Source organism: Bos grunniens, chromosome 15 (assembly GCF_055505025.1).
Source record: "Bos grunniens cultivar Pamir isolate PY7600 chromosome 15, Bosgru_T2T1.0, whole genome shotgun sequence".
Classification (NCBI taxonomy): Eukaryota; Metazoa; Chordata; class Mammalia; order Artiodactyla; family Bovidae; genus Bos; species Bos grunniens.
In genome coordinates this window covers 42,511,872-42,526,737 of record NC_141179.1, presented here as the reverse complement: position 1 = coordinate 42,526,737, position 14,866 = coordinate 42,511,872, and the positions used below count along the sequence as shown (strand labels likewise).

Genomic DNA, 14,866 nt, shown 5'->3' with positions numbered 1-14,866 from the left:
CACACGTGGATGGAAAAGCTGTCGGGTGTGTGCCACTGAGACGGGCCCCAAAGGAAAACCACACTTGTAAATGCCCAGTGGGAGGAACGATGATTTAACTGTTGTGCAGCAGAATTACTCGGTCGTACACAACACCCGAAACATCATGTTTTGAAGTATCTTTGATGACATGAGAAAATGATCATGATAGAATGTTTGGTTAAAAAAAGACTACTATTCAGACATTAAAAAAAAGAATGAAACCTTGCCATTTGCAATAACGTGGACGGACTTGGAGGGTATTATGCTTAGTGAAATGTCAGACAAAGAAAGACAAATACCTTATGGTATCACTTATGTGGAATCTAAAAAACAAACTAGTGAATATAACAAAAAAAGAAAGAGATTCACAAATAACTCCAGTGGTTACCAGTGGGGAAAGGGAAGCAGGAGGGGTAGGATAAGAATAAGGGATTAAAACTGCAAACTGTTATGTATAAAATAAATGATCTATGAGGATATAATGTACAACATAGGGAATACAGCCAGCATTCTGAAACTATATAAGGAGTATAACCTTTAAAAATTGTGAATCAGGAAGAACTGAAGCTGGAGCTGAAGCTCCAATACTGTGGCCACCTGATGCTGAGAACGGACTCATTTGAAAAGACCCTGATGCTGGGAAAGATTGAAGGTGGGAGGAGAAGGGGACGACAGAGAATGAGATGGTTGGATGGCATCACTGACTCAACGGACGTGAGTTTGAGTACGCTCCGGGAGTTGGTGATGGACAGGGAGGCCTGGCGTGCTGCTATCTATGGGGTCGCAAAGAGTCAGACATGACTGAGTGACTGAACTGGACTGAATGTTGTAAGCTGTAACATATAATATTGCACATCATTGATACTTCAGTTTTTTAAAAATTAGGGGGAAAAAAAGCCGACTAAGATGTCCTTCAGTAGGAGAATGGATAAACTGTAGTGCATCTAGGTAATGGAATGTTATTCAGTGCTAAAAAGAAATGAGCTATCAAGCCATGAAAAGACATAGAGGAATCTTAAATGCTTATTACTATGTGAAAGAAGCCAGTCTGGAAAGGCTACATAGTGTGTGATTGCAACTGTATGGCATTCTGGAAAAGGTGAAACTACGGAGACAGTAATAAAAATCTGTGATTGCTAGAGATCTGTGATCTCTGATTGGGGTTATCAGAGAAGGATGACTAGATGGAGCACAGAGGATTTTGAGGCAAGCGAAAATACTCTGTGTAATACTATAATGGTGCATACATGTCATCATACAATTTTTCCAAACCCACAGAATGTACAACACCAAGAGTGAACCCTAAGGTAAACCATGGACTTTGGGTGACTATGATTGTCAATGTAGGTTCATCGGTTGTAACAAATGTTTTACCCTGGTGGAGCTGTTACCTGACAGAGGCTATGCATGTGTGGGGTGGGGAGGAACTGGGAAATTTCTGTGCAGACCTTCCTCTCAACTTTGCTGTGACCCTAAAACTGCTCTTAAAAAATAGTCTTAAAAAAATTTTTTTTTTTTGGCTGTGCTGTGTGGTTTGCAGGCTCTTAGTTCCCCAAAAAGAAACTGAACCTGGGCCACCGCAGAGAAAGCGCTGAGTCCTAAACACTGGACCACCAGGGAATTCCTTTAAAACAGTTTTGTTTTTAAGCAGACTATAAAACCCATGGTAAGACCCTAGTTTTATAAAATATACAGAAATGTAAAGGAAGAGATACACCATATTAACAACATTTATGGGGACTTCCCTGACGGTCCAGTGCTTAAAACTCCACTCTTCCAATGCAGGGGCACAAATTCGATCCCTGGTCAGAGAACTAAGATCCCCCATGCCGTGCAGCCCAGGCAAAAACAAAAACCCAGTATTTATCTCTGAATGATACGATTCCACAGGGATCTTTCATTTATTTATATTTGTTTCTGAATTTCTTACTTATACTTTCCATGAAAGTTTAGCAAAGAATACACATTATTTTTATTACTAGGAAAAAAATCTGAATAAGAATTATAAATTTAAAAAGTACTGGGATGGGAAGAAAGTAACCAGAGCAGATTAAGCCCCAGCCTTTGCTAACCCTTTTTTCACATCTGTGGCTTATTAGCTGAGAGGCAGAAGAGGTTTTCTGTCCGGCTGGCTGACTGTCACCTGTTTGCCTTCTTCCGTGGGGAAGGCCCTCACAGAGAAGTCAGGGCATGCCCAAGGTCACGGACTCATGTTGCCTCTGCTCCTCATCCAGTGAGGCTGCCCTGGGCTGTCACCTGGACTCAGGGTCTGGCCTCCAAGGTCCACGGGGCAAAAGGAATCCCCTTGACCTTCGCATCACCTGGACTGTGACGCTCTAACTGCTCGAGATCCTGGTTACTAACTAGAGGCAGGACGGCATCCAAGTGCCCACTTTGGACCAAACAGCCTGAGCTGGAGTCCTCACTCACCACCCACCGTGTTCCCTTGGGCATGTTGCTTCACCTCTGTCAACCACAACATTCTCATCTCTACCACAGGATTAAATTAAATAACAGCTCTAGCACAGAGCCTGGCACAAAGTCAATTCATATCCATTTTCTCTCCTCCTTCCTTTTACATTTGCTACAAGAGAACTCAGTTCTCTATCTCTGTCCCCCTGCCTCCAAGAGCTCAAAGAGCAGAATCTGGAGGCTCCTAGATCTCTCCTCCCCACCCATCTGGGCCTCTGCTCCTCTTCAGTCGTCAAACAGTCCCTCTGCTGACCACCAAGCCATAGAGAGGGCAGCTGAGAGGCACTCTAGAAGTTACATGTGGCTACCCAGGAGAGGTGGCAGGGTAAGGAGAGGGTGGATGACTTGAGACAACCCCCCCGCCCCCGCCACTACCTTGCATTCTCTCAAGATACACCAAAAGAATCTGATCATCAGGTACACACACATAATAAACCCAGGGCCCTGTTTAACCAGAAACCACATTATAAACATTATGTCCATTTCTTCATAAGTAAAAAAATTGCTCCTGAGAACTTTGTATTGATATACTCTCGGCATTATTCTGAATGTTGGACACACTCTACAGAATGAGATGGGGTCTGTGCCCTAAGAGAGCTCAGTATCCACTCCTGCTGAACGTGTGGGCACACCCATCCACCTTTGTTACTAATAGCACAGAGGCAAGGATTGTTTGGGAAGCTGAGAATCCATTTGTGAGGTTCAGTCCACCAGGCAAGAAATCTGGCTTCCTCACACAGAGATTCACAGAACCAACCCCTCGTCCTGAGATTATGAGCCCACTGGTCCACCTGAGAGTTAGTTTCCAGTAGAAGACATCCCGTGGCCTTCACTATCTTCATCCAGGATACGAAGTCTCCTGCTTGTCACTTGGTGGCTGCATGGCCTTGGACAAGTCATGTAACATCCCCCAGTTCTAGTGTCCTCCTATGAAACTGAGGTGCAGACACATCCCCTTTAGCGTTGCTGGCGAGAGCACACGAAATCACGTATGGAAAGTCTGCCACTCAGTGTTGGAAGAGAGTCGGTGCTTCCCCACGACCCGCTCCGAAGCGGCACCGGCCAGAGATGAACAGGGCACAGTGGTTAGAGCAGAGCCTATGGAGATGGGCTGCCTGGGGTCGTAGGCCAGCACCACCTGTCACCAGCTGTGTTTCCTCTCTGGGCTAAAATGTCCCATCTCCATGATGAGGATAATAATAACCTGTGCTTTATAGGGTTGTGGAGGTCTGAATTGCTACATGGCAAGTGCTTAGAGCAGTGTTCCATGCATAGTAAGAATGGCATGTTTGCTTTTTCTTCTTCTAGAAAACATGTTTATGGGGATCACTGATCATGGTGTAGCAATTTGTACAGGATTGTACCTCCCAATCTTACATGGTATGCAAGAACATCCTGCTTACTACCAAGCACAGAGGAAAGTACATCAGCTGTGAATACAAGCAGCCACTTTCAACACACACCTATAGACTTACGCACCCACACACAAACACCACTGAATCATGGACAAAACAGACATGACAATGACAATTGTAATTTCCATTAAGGACAAAAAGCCCAAGACACTCCCCAAGGCAGAAGTGTACCCTCATATTCCCAGTTGTGTTGAGGGGCAGGCGTTGCAGCTGGACTCGTACGGACTTGGCTCTGACTCCCAGCTCTCCTAGCTCTGCTCCTCCTCAGTGGTCTGACCCTAGACAAGTCACTTAGTTTGAGTTTCCTCCCCATAAAAGCCTTGGGGTGAAGCTGAGGGGAGTTCATGCCACCTGTCACCCACACGTCACTGCCACCTGGTGGGGACAACAGAACCCCCGGCGGGCTCCGACTCCCTAGTACTCCCAGCCTAACAGCCTGGGAAGCAACTTTCTTTTTCCTGCAGAAGATCCATGGGCTGCTTGACTCCCCCCACACCGAGACCCTCAAAGAGCAGCCTGAAAAGTGGGTGTTAAGAGGGCAGCTGCTGCTGAACTCTGGGGGATGGGAGCACCAGCCAGGGGTCCCTGACAATCTCACACTGTTTACTCAATCTGCAGAGCATCTCCAGGCTTTTATAGCCGTTTACTGGACAAGAGGGAACAGACAGCTGGGCCCCTCTCTGGCCTCCGGCTTCCACCGGCCTTTCCTTTGGAAAAAGGCAGCCTGAGTGCCTTCCACTCTAGGAATAGCTCTGACTCCGAGCTTCTAGAGGTGTGCAGGCTCAGTGCACAGGCCAGGCACACACAACCCCTCGAGGGTGCAGGGAAAGGTCACAGAGGGGCAAAGCTGGAAGCAGGAGAGATGGGGACGGGGTAAAAACCGGGGCTGCCACCAGAACACAGGATAGAAAGTGCAGGGACAGATACAGGGGCAGGTCAAGGAGGGAGACAGACAGGGCTGGGCCAGCACAAGGGCCAAAGTGGACAGGAGGCGAGTGTTGAGGGGGGGTTGGTGACGGTGGCAGAGAGAGACACAAGTGCTCACAGAGCAGGGCTGGGGCAGCAGGCAGTGCGTGAAGAGCCCTGCCCAGTGGGCTTACGTAATCTGGGGACCCTCTATTACTCCAAAGTGGTCCACAGGAAATCTGGGGATGGGGATCCCCAGTCAGAACCCACGTTTCGCCCTAACTTGTGCATGCTTTCCAACAGCAAGCAAAAGAAGCACAATTTAGTTAAGTTAGGACGGGCTAAGATTCACTTCTTATTTTAAAATGATGACAGCAACAATAAAAATACTCGGCTGAAATGCCATTCGACCAAGCCAGCTCCCCTAGAAAGTTAAAGTCAGGCGCCCCCATCCCAGCACACCCTGTACCTTTAAGGAGGAGAAGAGTTCCCTTGCTCCCAGCTGAAGAGGCAGGTTATTCTTGGAGATAGCGACGACTTACCTAAAACTGAGTTATTCCCCTTTCCTCCTCCGGCCAGCCTCTCTTCACTCTGGGGAGCTTTTACCATTTAAGGTCAATGTTACATCTGGCTCCGGAGCTTGGAGCTGAGAAGCCTCTGGCTGCCGAGCTCCGCTGCCCGCCTCCTCGGAGAGGGGCTGGGACTTAGAGCCCAGAGCTCCTCGGGGACCCCTCTGGCCCAACTCAGGGGGCAAACGGCAGGGAAGCTGGCCAGGCCATCCGAGGCTCAGCGCAGGCTGGGCCTGAGAGGCAGTGGCTGGCCCTGGGCCCCTCCCACAGGCACCCACACAGTGGAGGGCAGTGCCCACAGGCAGCTCATGCTGCTGGGCATGTCCTGGGCAGGCAGGGACCAAGAGAACTCGGCCGATCTGCCTCCCAGCCTGGAGTCTCCAGCGAGCATGTGAGTCTGGACAAGACCCTGGCCCAGCGCCAGCGAGACTGGGAACATTTCCTGTCCCGGGGATTGGGAGGTGGGGGCTGCTCCCACCTTAAACCCTCGGGATTAGCAGAGAGAAGGGCCTGGAAGATTCAGCTAATCCCAGACCTGGCACCCGCCCCAGGGCTTCGGTCCTTGCTCCTCCACTGAGTAGCCCTGTGGTCTTAACCTCGTGGAGCCTCAGTCTCCTCATCTCTAAAGTGGGAATCACTGGGATCACAATGCCTAACTCCTAGGGTTGCAGGAGGATTTGATGAGATGATACTGAAAGGCTTAGCAGAGTGCTAGCATCTCAGACTTGCTGATCAATACCAGTGAGTTTCCTGCCCCTGCTCAGACACAGGTGAGGAAGAGCTGCTCTCTCCTGAAGTCCACACCTTGCCCTTACTCGCTCCTCACCACCTTGGGTGCAGCCCCCCACCCAGAGAAAGATCATGGTGCTGTGGGCCCTGGCCAGTCACATGGGGTCTCCAACCCTTTTCAGCAGTTAGAGGCAGCTCAGAGAAATCCTATGTAGGACTGCCAGATAGAATGCAGGACACCTACTTAGACTTGAATTTCAGATAACACATATCTATTTTAGTATAAGTATGTCCCAAATATTGCACAGGACATGCTTACATACACACACACACATATATATGCTGTGCTGTGTGCTTAATTGCTCAGTAGTATCTGACTCTTTGTGACTCCATGGACTGTAACCCACAAGGTTCCTCTGTCCATGGGGATTCTCCAGGCAAGAATACTGGAGTGGGTTGCCATGCCCTCTTCCAGGGCATCTGCCCAACCCAGGGATCAAACCCAGGTCTGCCGCATTGCGGGCGGATTCTTTACCATCTAAGCCACCCCAGAAGCCCAAGAATACTGGAGTGGGTAGCCTATTCCTTCTTCAGGAGATTTTCCCAACTCAGGAATCAAACTGGCATCTCCTGCATTGCAGGTGAATTCTTTACCAGCTGACCTACCAGGGAAGCCCCATATATGTGTGTATGTATGTACATATATATATATATAAAATCTGAAATTCTAATTTAATGAAATTTAATGGCTCATCCTGTATTTTTATTTGCTAAATCTGGCAACTCTAGTGGTGGGCCATCACTTACCACCTCAGAAAGTGTTCGCCAGTCATGCTGAGGGCTCTAGGTGTCGGTGCCTCGAGACATGTGGCCTCAAGCCCTCCTGGTGACAGCTGCCTGGCTGCATACAGTCCTTATCCTCAGTTCCTGGCTGTGGCAGGCTTTCTCCCCCAAACCTAGCCCACTGGGCTTCTATCCCAGCCCCTTCCACGGACATCCAGTCCTGGACTGTCTCTTCTCCTTGCTTGTTACGAAAGAGATTCCTGATGAGACTATAGTACATGCTGTCTGTCAAACCCATAAATAACTATTTTTGTAGATGGAACCAGAGAAGACTCATGGGTACTAGCCATGCTTTCCCTCAGGCACCTACACCTATCCATCGACTGGGAACAGGCTCCCACTGGCAAAACCACAACGTGATAGCTACTAGAACTGCAAGTAGAGGGATTAGAATGAATTACCAAACTCTTTACTGCTGTTTCTCCAACTTCATTGTGCAATAGAATCATCAAGTGTGAAACTCTCTGGACCCCTTTTCTAGAAATTCTAATCTTGTGGCTCTAAAGTGAGGCCCAGAAACCTATATTTTATTTAAGGCCCTTGGGTGATTCTCACTTATGCAGTTGGTCCAAAAACCCCATTTTAGGGAATGGTACTCCAAAAGTTGATTTTATGAATCTAGCAGCAATTCCTGCAAAGACAACTAGAAACTTCAGTTTGTGTGCATGTGAGGAAGGAGGTGTGAGTGTATGTCTGTGTGTCTATGTGTCTGTATGTGTTATATAAACCTTATATTGAACACCTACGATATTCTAATCACTATATTAGACACTCTCCATAAAAGCATGTACCTTCCTATGTGCCCCGTGAAATAGAGCTATTATACCATTCTTTTGAAAAGGAAACTAATAAGGTTTAAAGGGGCAAAAAGACCTGTGTGATGTTCCACAGCCAGTAAGCGGTACAGCAAAGAAGTGAACTTAGGTGGTTTGGCCCTAAAAGTCTTTCCCCGTACCATACTTCCTTCTCTTCAGCCTAATTTCTTAAATTAGGGTTTATGGATAGCCTTCAGGAGTCTCTGAGCCAATTGAAACTGTGTGCAAAATACTGTGTGATTTCTGTTTTTCTTGGGTACAGGCCTACAGCTTTCACCAGACTCACAAAAGGGTCACCAAATAACATTTAAAATCACTATATTAACACACATTTCATAAAGCACGTCACTGATGGGTGTGTGAAATGAGCACGCTCTATAGAAGACAATTTAGCATGATCAAAATTACAAGGCTTGTATCCTTTGATCCAATTCCACACCTAAGAATTTATTCTGCAAACATATTCCCACGCTTGGGGAAATGACAAATGAACACGATTATTCACTGCAGCTTTGTGTATAAAAGCAGAAGGATTGGAAACAACGTAAGTGTCCACCAACTGTCAGCCTTAAAAATGATGGGTATAGCCACAGCACAGGGTGGGGAAATGCAGGGACAGGAAAAGCCTCCAAGATCTCATGGTTAAGTAGAAAAAGTAGGATAACAGAACAGCATAGATATGTAAACACACACACAAATATACTCACATTCACACATACATACTCACAAGTACATATGTATGTGTACACACAATCTCACTAAAATTAACACAAGTAATAAATAACATTAACATTAATTGCCAGATGGTACTAGTGGTAAAGAACCCATCTGCCAATGCAGGAGACATAAGAAACACAGGTTCAGTCCTTGGTCAGAAAGATCCCCTGGAGGAGGGCATGGCAACCCACTACAGTATTCTTGCTTGGAGAATCCCATGGACAGAGGAGCCCGGTGGGCTCTACAGACGATAGGGTTTCAAAGAGTCGGACACAACTGAAGTGACTTAGCATGTAGTAGCCTATGGGGAGGAAATCTAAGTGGCTGGGGCAAAGAGTATACACTGTGTATTTTATTTATACATTTAAAGTTTGAATCATGTGAATAAGTCATGTGTTTACATTCAAAAATAGTAATGAAACAGAAGCATTGCTAGAAACAGGGATTTAGTTAATTCATCTTCCAGCACTGCCTCCCCCAAGTGTCAGAGTATTGGCATGAGCCTGACTAAAGGTTATTTTGGGTTTCTTACTTTTTATTTTTGAATAATTACAGAAATGCAGGAAGTTCAAGAATAGTACAAAGAGTCTCATGTACACTTCCCCCAGCTTCCCCCAGTGGTAATAGCATATACGACTATATGAAAGCCAGAAAGTGGGCACTGGTACCTTATTGTTAACTAGATCACAGATTTTATTATTTTTTTAAATTAGAGTATAGTTGCTTTACACTGCCATGTCAGTTTCTGCTGTACAGCAAAGCGAATCAGCTATAGACACACATATAGTGTTCATTGCTCAATCGTGTTTGACCCTTTGCAAACCCATGGACTGTAGCCAGCCAGACTTCTCTGTCCACGGACTTCTCCAGGAAAGAATACTGGAGTGAGTAGCCATTCCCTTCTCCAGGGGATCTTAACAACCCAGGGATCAAACCCAGGTCTCCTGCATTGCAGGCAGATGCTCTACCGTCTGAGCCATTACATATATCCCCTCTTTTTGAATTTTCTTCCCATTTAGGTCACCAGAGAGCACTGCGTAGAGTTCCCTGTGTTGTACAATGGGTTCTCATCAATTATCTATTTTATGCATAGTAGTGTATATATGTCTATAGATCTTATTCTAAAAGTTATTTTAAAAATGCAGCCTTCTCACAGCTCACATATTCATTTAAAATGTTTTTTGGGTGTGCCAGACTAGAGTTGGCTGATGGGATGTGGTAGGGACACTTCAGAGCCATCCCTGCCCTCATGCGGTATAGACCAGAGAAGGTGACCCCTTACTTAAACAGTAACAGTATTTGGAGGCCTGGGACCCAGCAGTATACAAGGAGTGTTGACACAGCTCTAAAAAAGGCACTGTGTCCTTTGCTGTCCTGGTCATGGAGCTTCACAGCTTGCCTGAAAGCTGACTTTTAATCCTTAAAAGAGCATGAGCAATTACTCGGGCTATATTTATCCTTGTTCCTGGAGCCACACAGGGATTTGGCCTCACTCTACCCAAATCTCCAGTTCATCCATCACTCATTCCCATCAGAGACAATCACGTGTCCTCAACATCAAAGTGGTAGGCCAGTGGAGGCGCACTGGCACACGACTGGGGGACGCACTCCCCTCAGGCCCTCTGACTCAAAGCCAGGGAAGAAGTTTAAAAATCCCAGGCCAAAAGCACATCTTGGGGCTGAGGGAAGCCAAGCCAGGAGAAGCAGAAGCTTGCCAAGAACTCTGCCAGCTCAGGGACTGGGATGACCTCACTGGGAGTATTGGCCTCCCTGCCCCTTTTATACGTAGGGACTCTGTGAAATGCCCAGTACTTAGGAGGCCCTGGATGAGTAAGTGAACAGATAAGTGGCCAAATTGGCAGGAATGACATCCAGGTGTCAATGCAAGGGACAATGACAGGTGTCATTGACTGAACGTGGTGCCAGGCACTCTGTTAGCAACTTTACATATAAGGTCTAGTCAGTCTTCACCAAGCCCACGTGATGTAGGCCTTCTCACCCCTAGGTCCTAGATGAGGAACCTGGGATATGGAGAGGTCAAGGAGCCTGCTAGTGCCTTACAATTATAAAACTTATCTTTGCCACTCTAGAATCTCAGGGTGTCAACTTCAGGAGAGCAGACTTGGGGAACTTCCTTGGTGGTCTAGTGGCTAAGATCCTGGCATCCTGACTGCATTAGGCCAGTCCTGGGGAGAACAGCCGCCAGAAAAATTATCCTCCACTTTCTCCACTCGACCTCAAGAGCATGACCGACCCATTTGTTTCAAGGACGTGTTCTGTGTGCATGACTTGTGCTTGGACTTCTGCTGGCAGTGAGGTTATACAGATGAGCAAAATGTGACTCCTGTCCTCCAGGAGCTTATGGGATAAGATGCAAGAAGGTAAGTAACATCTGTGATTACAAGGTGTGTGAAAGTGGTTTACAAACTGTCTCTCTGTGTGCTTACATAGGCATTAGAGTAAAACTGTTCTGTAAGGAAGAATGTGGTTAGCAACCATGGATGGGCTGGGCTGCTGAACTTGAACCCAAGAGCTGCAGATGCTCCAAGGAAGAAGAAGCGGGGACAATGAGGAAGGTTTGATTCTAGAGGAGTGGGCATTTGAGGCAGTCATGTGTCCAAACAGGTCAAGGTTTCAAGATGTGAAGAGTGGGTCAGGGAGATTGTTCCTAGTGGAATAAGTGGTGTGGGTCTAAGTGGAGAAGCAGGAAAGTGCTCAGGAATGCAGTGGCAGGGCTTCTGTCATGGAGCTGACCTGAGTTGTTCAGACTATGAAGGAACCTTGAAGCCCAGGCTTGAGTTTGGACTTAACTCCATGTGGATTGGGAGCCCCAGGAGGTTTCTAAGCAGGACTAGTGTGTGGTGAAAGTTAGGCTTTGGGAAGATTGTTGTAGGACAGTGGGACCAGTCAAGAGATAACTGATAAAAGTCCTTTGGAGCCACATGGACTCCAAGGAATTATAGGGAAATTATGTAATCTCTTCAGTGTCAATTTCTTCTTTTTCAAAATGGGTAATACTGGGGATTATCTTCAAAATATCTGTTATGACCCACATGCTGGCCAATTGTAATAGGTATCAATGGCTATATTACTGGAGTCACTGGATCCTAGAGATCCCCTGCAGTATGAGGCACCAACACTAGATCTCCTCATGATCTGAGTTGCCAGGTCATGGGGAGATCTAGGGAATTCTGGGGGAGATTCCAGGGCAACTGAGGTGGTGGAGGAGAGTCAGGGGTCTCAGAGTAGGAGCTGTTTACCAACTGGCAGGGAGGTACCTTGACATTTTAACAACACATGGCTATAGTGGAGTGACTGGGGTAAACATTAGCCTAGGTGCTCCTGAAACACCCCATACACATGTGGCTCTCAGGAGAGAAGAACCAGGTTGAGCAACTGGATATACAGTGGAGTCATTTATGGAGATGTGAAAGCCAGCTGGGGTACAGGAGTAATAGACTCCAGAGTCCCATTTTGGACATGTCAAGTGTGTAGACGACTATGAAACATCCCCGTGGAGATGACACATGGATAACTGAACGCAGGAAGCTCTGCACAGAAGTGGTAACAGCAGTGATAAGGGTGGGAAGAAAGACATAGACTCAATAAATTTGCAACCTAACTGCATGTGGGGTGTGGAAAGAAGAGGTCAGGTGGCTCCAGAATTTTGACCTGATCCCTGGGCAGGTAAAGTGAATGTTAATACCACAGGGCAGCCAGGAGCAGGCACTCACTGGTCAAGAAAGATCAGTTCAGTTTGAGATGCTGGTGGGATGCCTGGATGGAAATACCCAGATGGAGACACTCAAATGGAGATGCCCAGAAGATGGTTAGAAATACAGGATTGCAAGGATTGTTCCTTGAGAGATGTCTAGACTAGTGGAATAGACTTTAGAAATGCGGATCTCTAGGAGACCTTTAAATCACAAGTGAAGAAGACTGTAAATAAGCTATTGGATATTTGGGAGGGCCATGTCAATAGATGGAATTAGAAGCCAATTTTCAGGGATTTGGTGAGGCCTGGGATGTGAAGGCAATGAGACTCATTTCATCATGCACTTGGCAACAGTGTGCTGTGACAACCAAGTCATTCTTGGCTCATTGAAAATCCACAGTCCACTGAGACTCCCAGATCTTTACATAAGTAGAGCTCTCTCTACTTTGCCCCCACCACTAACTATCCTGAATAACAGTGTAGTCTCAACTTGTTCTTCAAACACAGGATTTCTGTGCAGGTGCCATGACACAACAGATTGTTTATTTCACCAAAGGAAGAGACAAACCTTTCTCAGATTGTCCTTTCAGGCTTCACATACGTTTGGGAGTTGGCATTTTTTTATGAAAAAAGAAAAAAGATGTGAAGCATAAAAGGATTTTTGAGGTTTGTGAGTTGACATTCCACCATTAAATTAATGCTAACAAAAGCTTGATTTCACTAATCCTGAGAGGAACTTGATCTCCAGATGCACTGACTGCTGATTGGATGCCTGCACCATGAGGCCTCTTCCACAGCCCAGAGTTGGGTGTTTTTCCTTTTTAAAACTACTTTGAAGTTGTGAAGAGCATGTATCACTTTTTAAGAGCAAACCCAAAAGAACTCTTGCAAGTAGTTTTGTTCAAGTGAAGGCTAACTGAACTAAATAGAACAGTCCCCTTTCATAACAACAAAAGCAGAAAAAAGAGGAAGAGAAGGAAGAGAGAGGGTGTGCATTTGTTCTTCCTCATCTCCCCAGTATGGAACGCTAGACTTCTCTGGGCCTTGGTTCTCAGGCCTAGATTCTTTTCTATCTGCACTTATTCCCAAGAGAATCTTTTTGAGCTCATGATTTTAAATATCATTTATTTAAGCTCTCTGAAGACTCTTAAATGTTCATGTCCACTCTGGACCTCTCCTCCCAACTCCAAAGTCATATATCCAACTGCCCACTCAACACCTTCCCTTGGATGTCTCACAGTCAGCTCCAACTTAACCCAAGGGCCTGCTTTGCCTTCAGCTTTTTCCATCTTGGTAAATGGCAAGCCCATCCTTTGAGCTGCTCAAACACAAAACATGGTTCATGATTTCCCTTCTTGCTCCTCACACCCCACAGAGAATCCATCAGAAGATTCTGTTGGCTGTATTTTCAAAATACATCCAGAATCTGACCATTTCTTACTATGTTTATCAATACTACAGGTCTAGGCCTCCATGATTTCTTGCCAGTCATCAATGCAATTGCCTCCTAATTGCTTTTTTGCCCTTACAAAGCAGGCAGAGTATTTTTTTTTTCCATCATGAGTTATATCATGACTTACAAAACTTACTCTGTACCAGGTACTATACACAGTGATTTATATCCATCACTTATTTTCAAAGTGAATTCTCCCAAAGTGTTCAGTCTGCATTTTCCAGGTTAAGGTCCTGAAATGAAATTCCTTATCCAGGATCACACAGCTCTTCTTTGAAAGAGCTGGACCTAAACACCTTAAGTCCCAGGCTCTTTCCTTCAATCCAGTTGCTGATGAATAATATGATTTTCACCCCCAGGAAATCCCTCTCTCAAAGCTGCCTGATGAAGTCAATGCAATCTAGAGTCTAGTTCATAAAAAGAGATTTAGACAAAATCAGGTAGGTAAAAATGAAAGAAAAGTAGGAGGAACATTTCTGTAGGTCAATCGTCTTGACAGCAGTTTATCTGCCCAATTTATTCCATTTAGTCAGTAAATTCCATTCTGTCGAACTTATGGTGTGATATATCCGAAAGAGATTGTTCAACCAGGTTTCCTGGGGCCATGTGAAGATAAAACCAACTAGGGCCATATTTACCTTCCTTCCCATCCTTGGAATTCTGGGCCCTGTAGTATCATTTCTTTATTTTTCACAACATTCTGGGTGCAGTGATCCTCAGGCTCATTACCTCTTTTCTTTCAACAATGACAAAAATTGCACAAACATGTATCTGAGCACATCCTCCAAACATGGAGAAATGTCTATGCTTCAGAATTCACAAATGTCCCATCCAATCCATTTGTTTGTGTAACCTTGAACTTTCACATTTAAAATAAACCATGTACTAGACAAAAGAATTCACTTTGGATCTGAGCCTTTCTTTGTGATCATCCCTTCTTCTTCTGGATTAAAAGCAAAAGACATCTTACAGCTTGTTTTGGATTCTCCAAAAGCTAGTTTTGAGGGGTGCTAGGGACCTCCCTTGTCTTTCTTGGACGGGAATGCTGCTCCTTGTTTTGATTTATTTTTGTTTTTTTCTGAATGTTGAAAATACTCTGGGAATGAAAAACTGTAAGGCTGGACCCTGAGGGCAGGGCCCCTGAGTGATGGGTTCCCTAAGAGCTGTAAGGGCCAAAGGGATAAGTTACCCCTTGGAAGTGCATAGCTTTG

The 14,866-nt window shown here is 45.8% G+C and overlaps 1 protein-coding gene across 16 annotated transcripts in view; it reads right to left on the bottom strand.

Moving 5' to 3' along the window:
• Positions 1–14,866, bottom strand: part of IRAG1 (inositol 1,4,5-triphosphate receptor associated 1) — a 166,494-nt gene that overhangs the window by 119,390 nt on the left and 32,238 nt on the right. For 3 of the 16 annotated variants that reach the window (XM_086340041.1, XM_086340042.1, XM_086340054.1), the window contains exon 1: positions 5,357–5,776. The exons of 3 other annotated variants lie outside the window; for them this stretch is intronic. In XM_086340041.1, the coding sequence (XP_086196167.1) occupies positions 5,357–5,423 (67 nt within the window). In that variant the 5' untranslated portion in view covers positions 5,424–5,776. Of the gene's footprint in view, positions 1–5,283; positions 5,777–14,866 lie in introns of those variants that run through there. 10 more of the 16 variants (XM_086340050.1, XM_086340051.1, XM_086340047.1 and 7 more) reach the window with 7 other exon arrangements.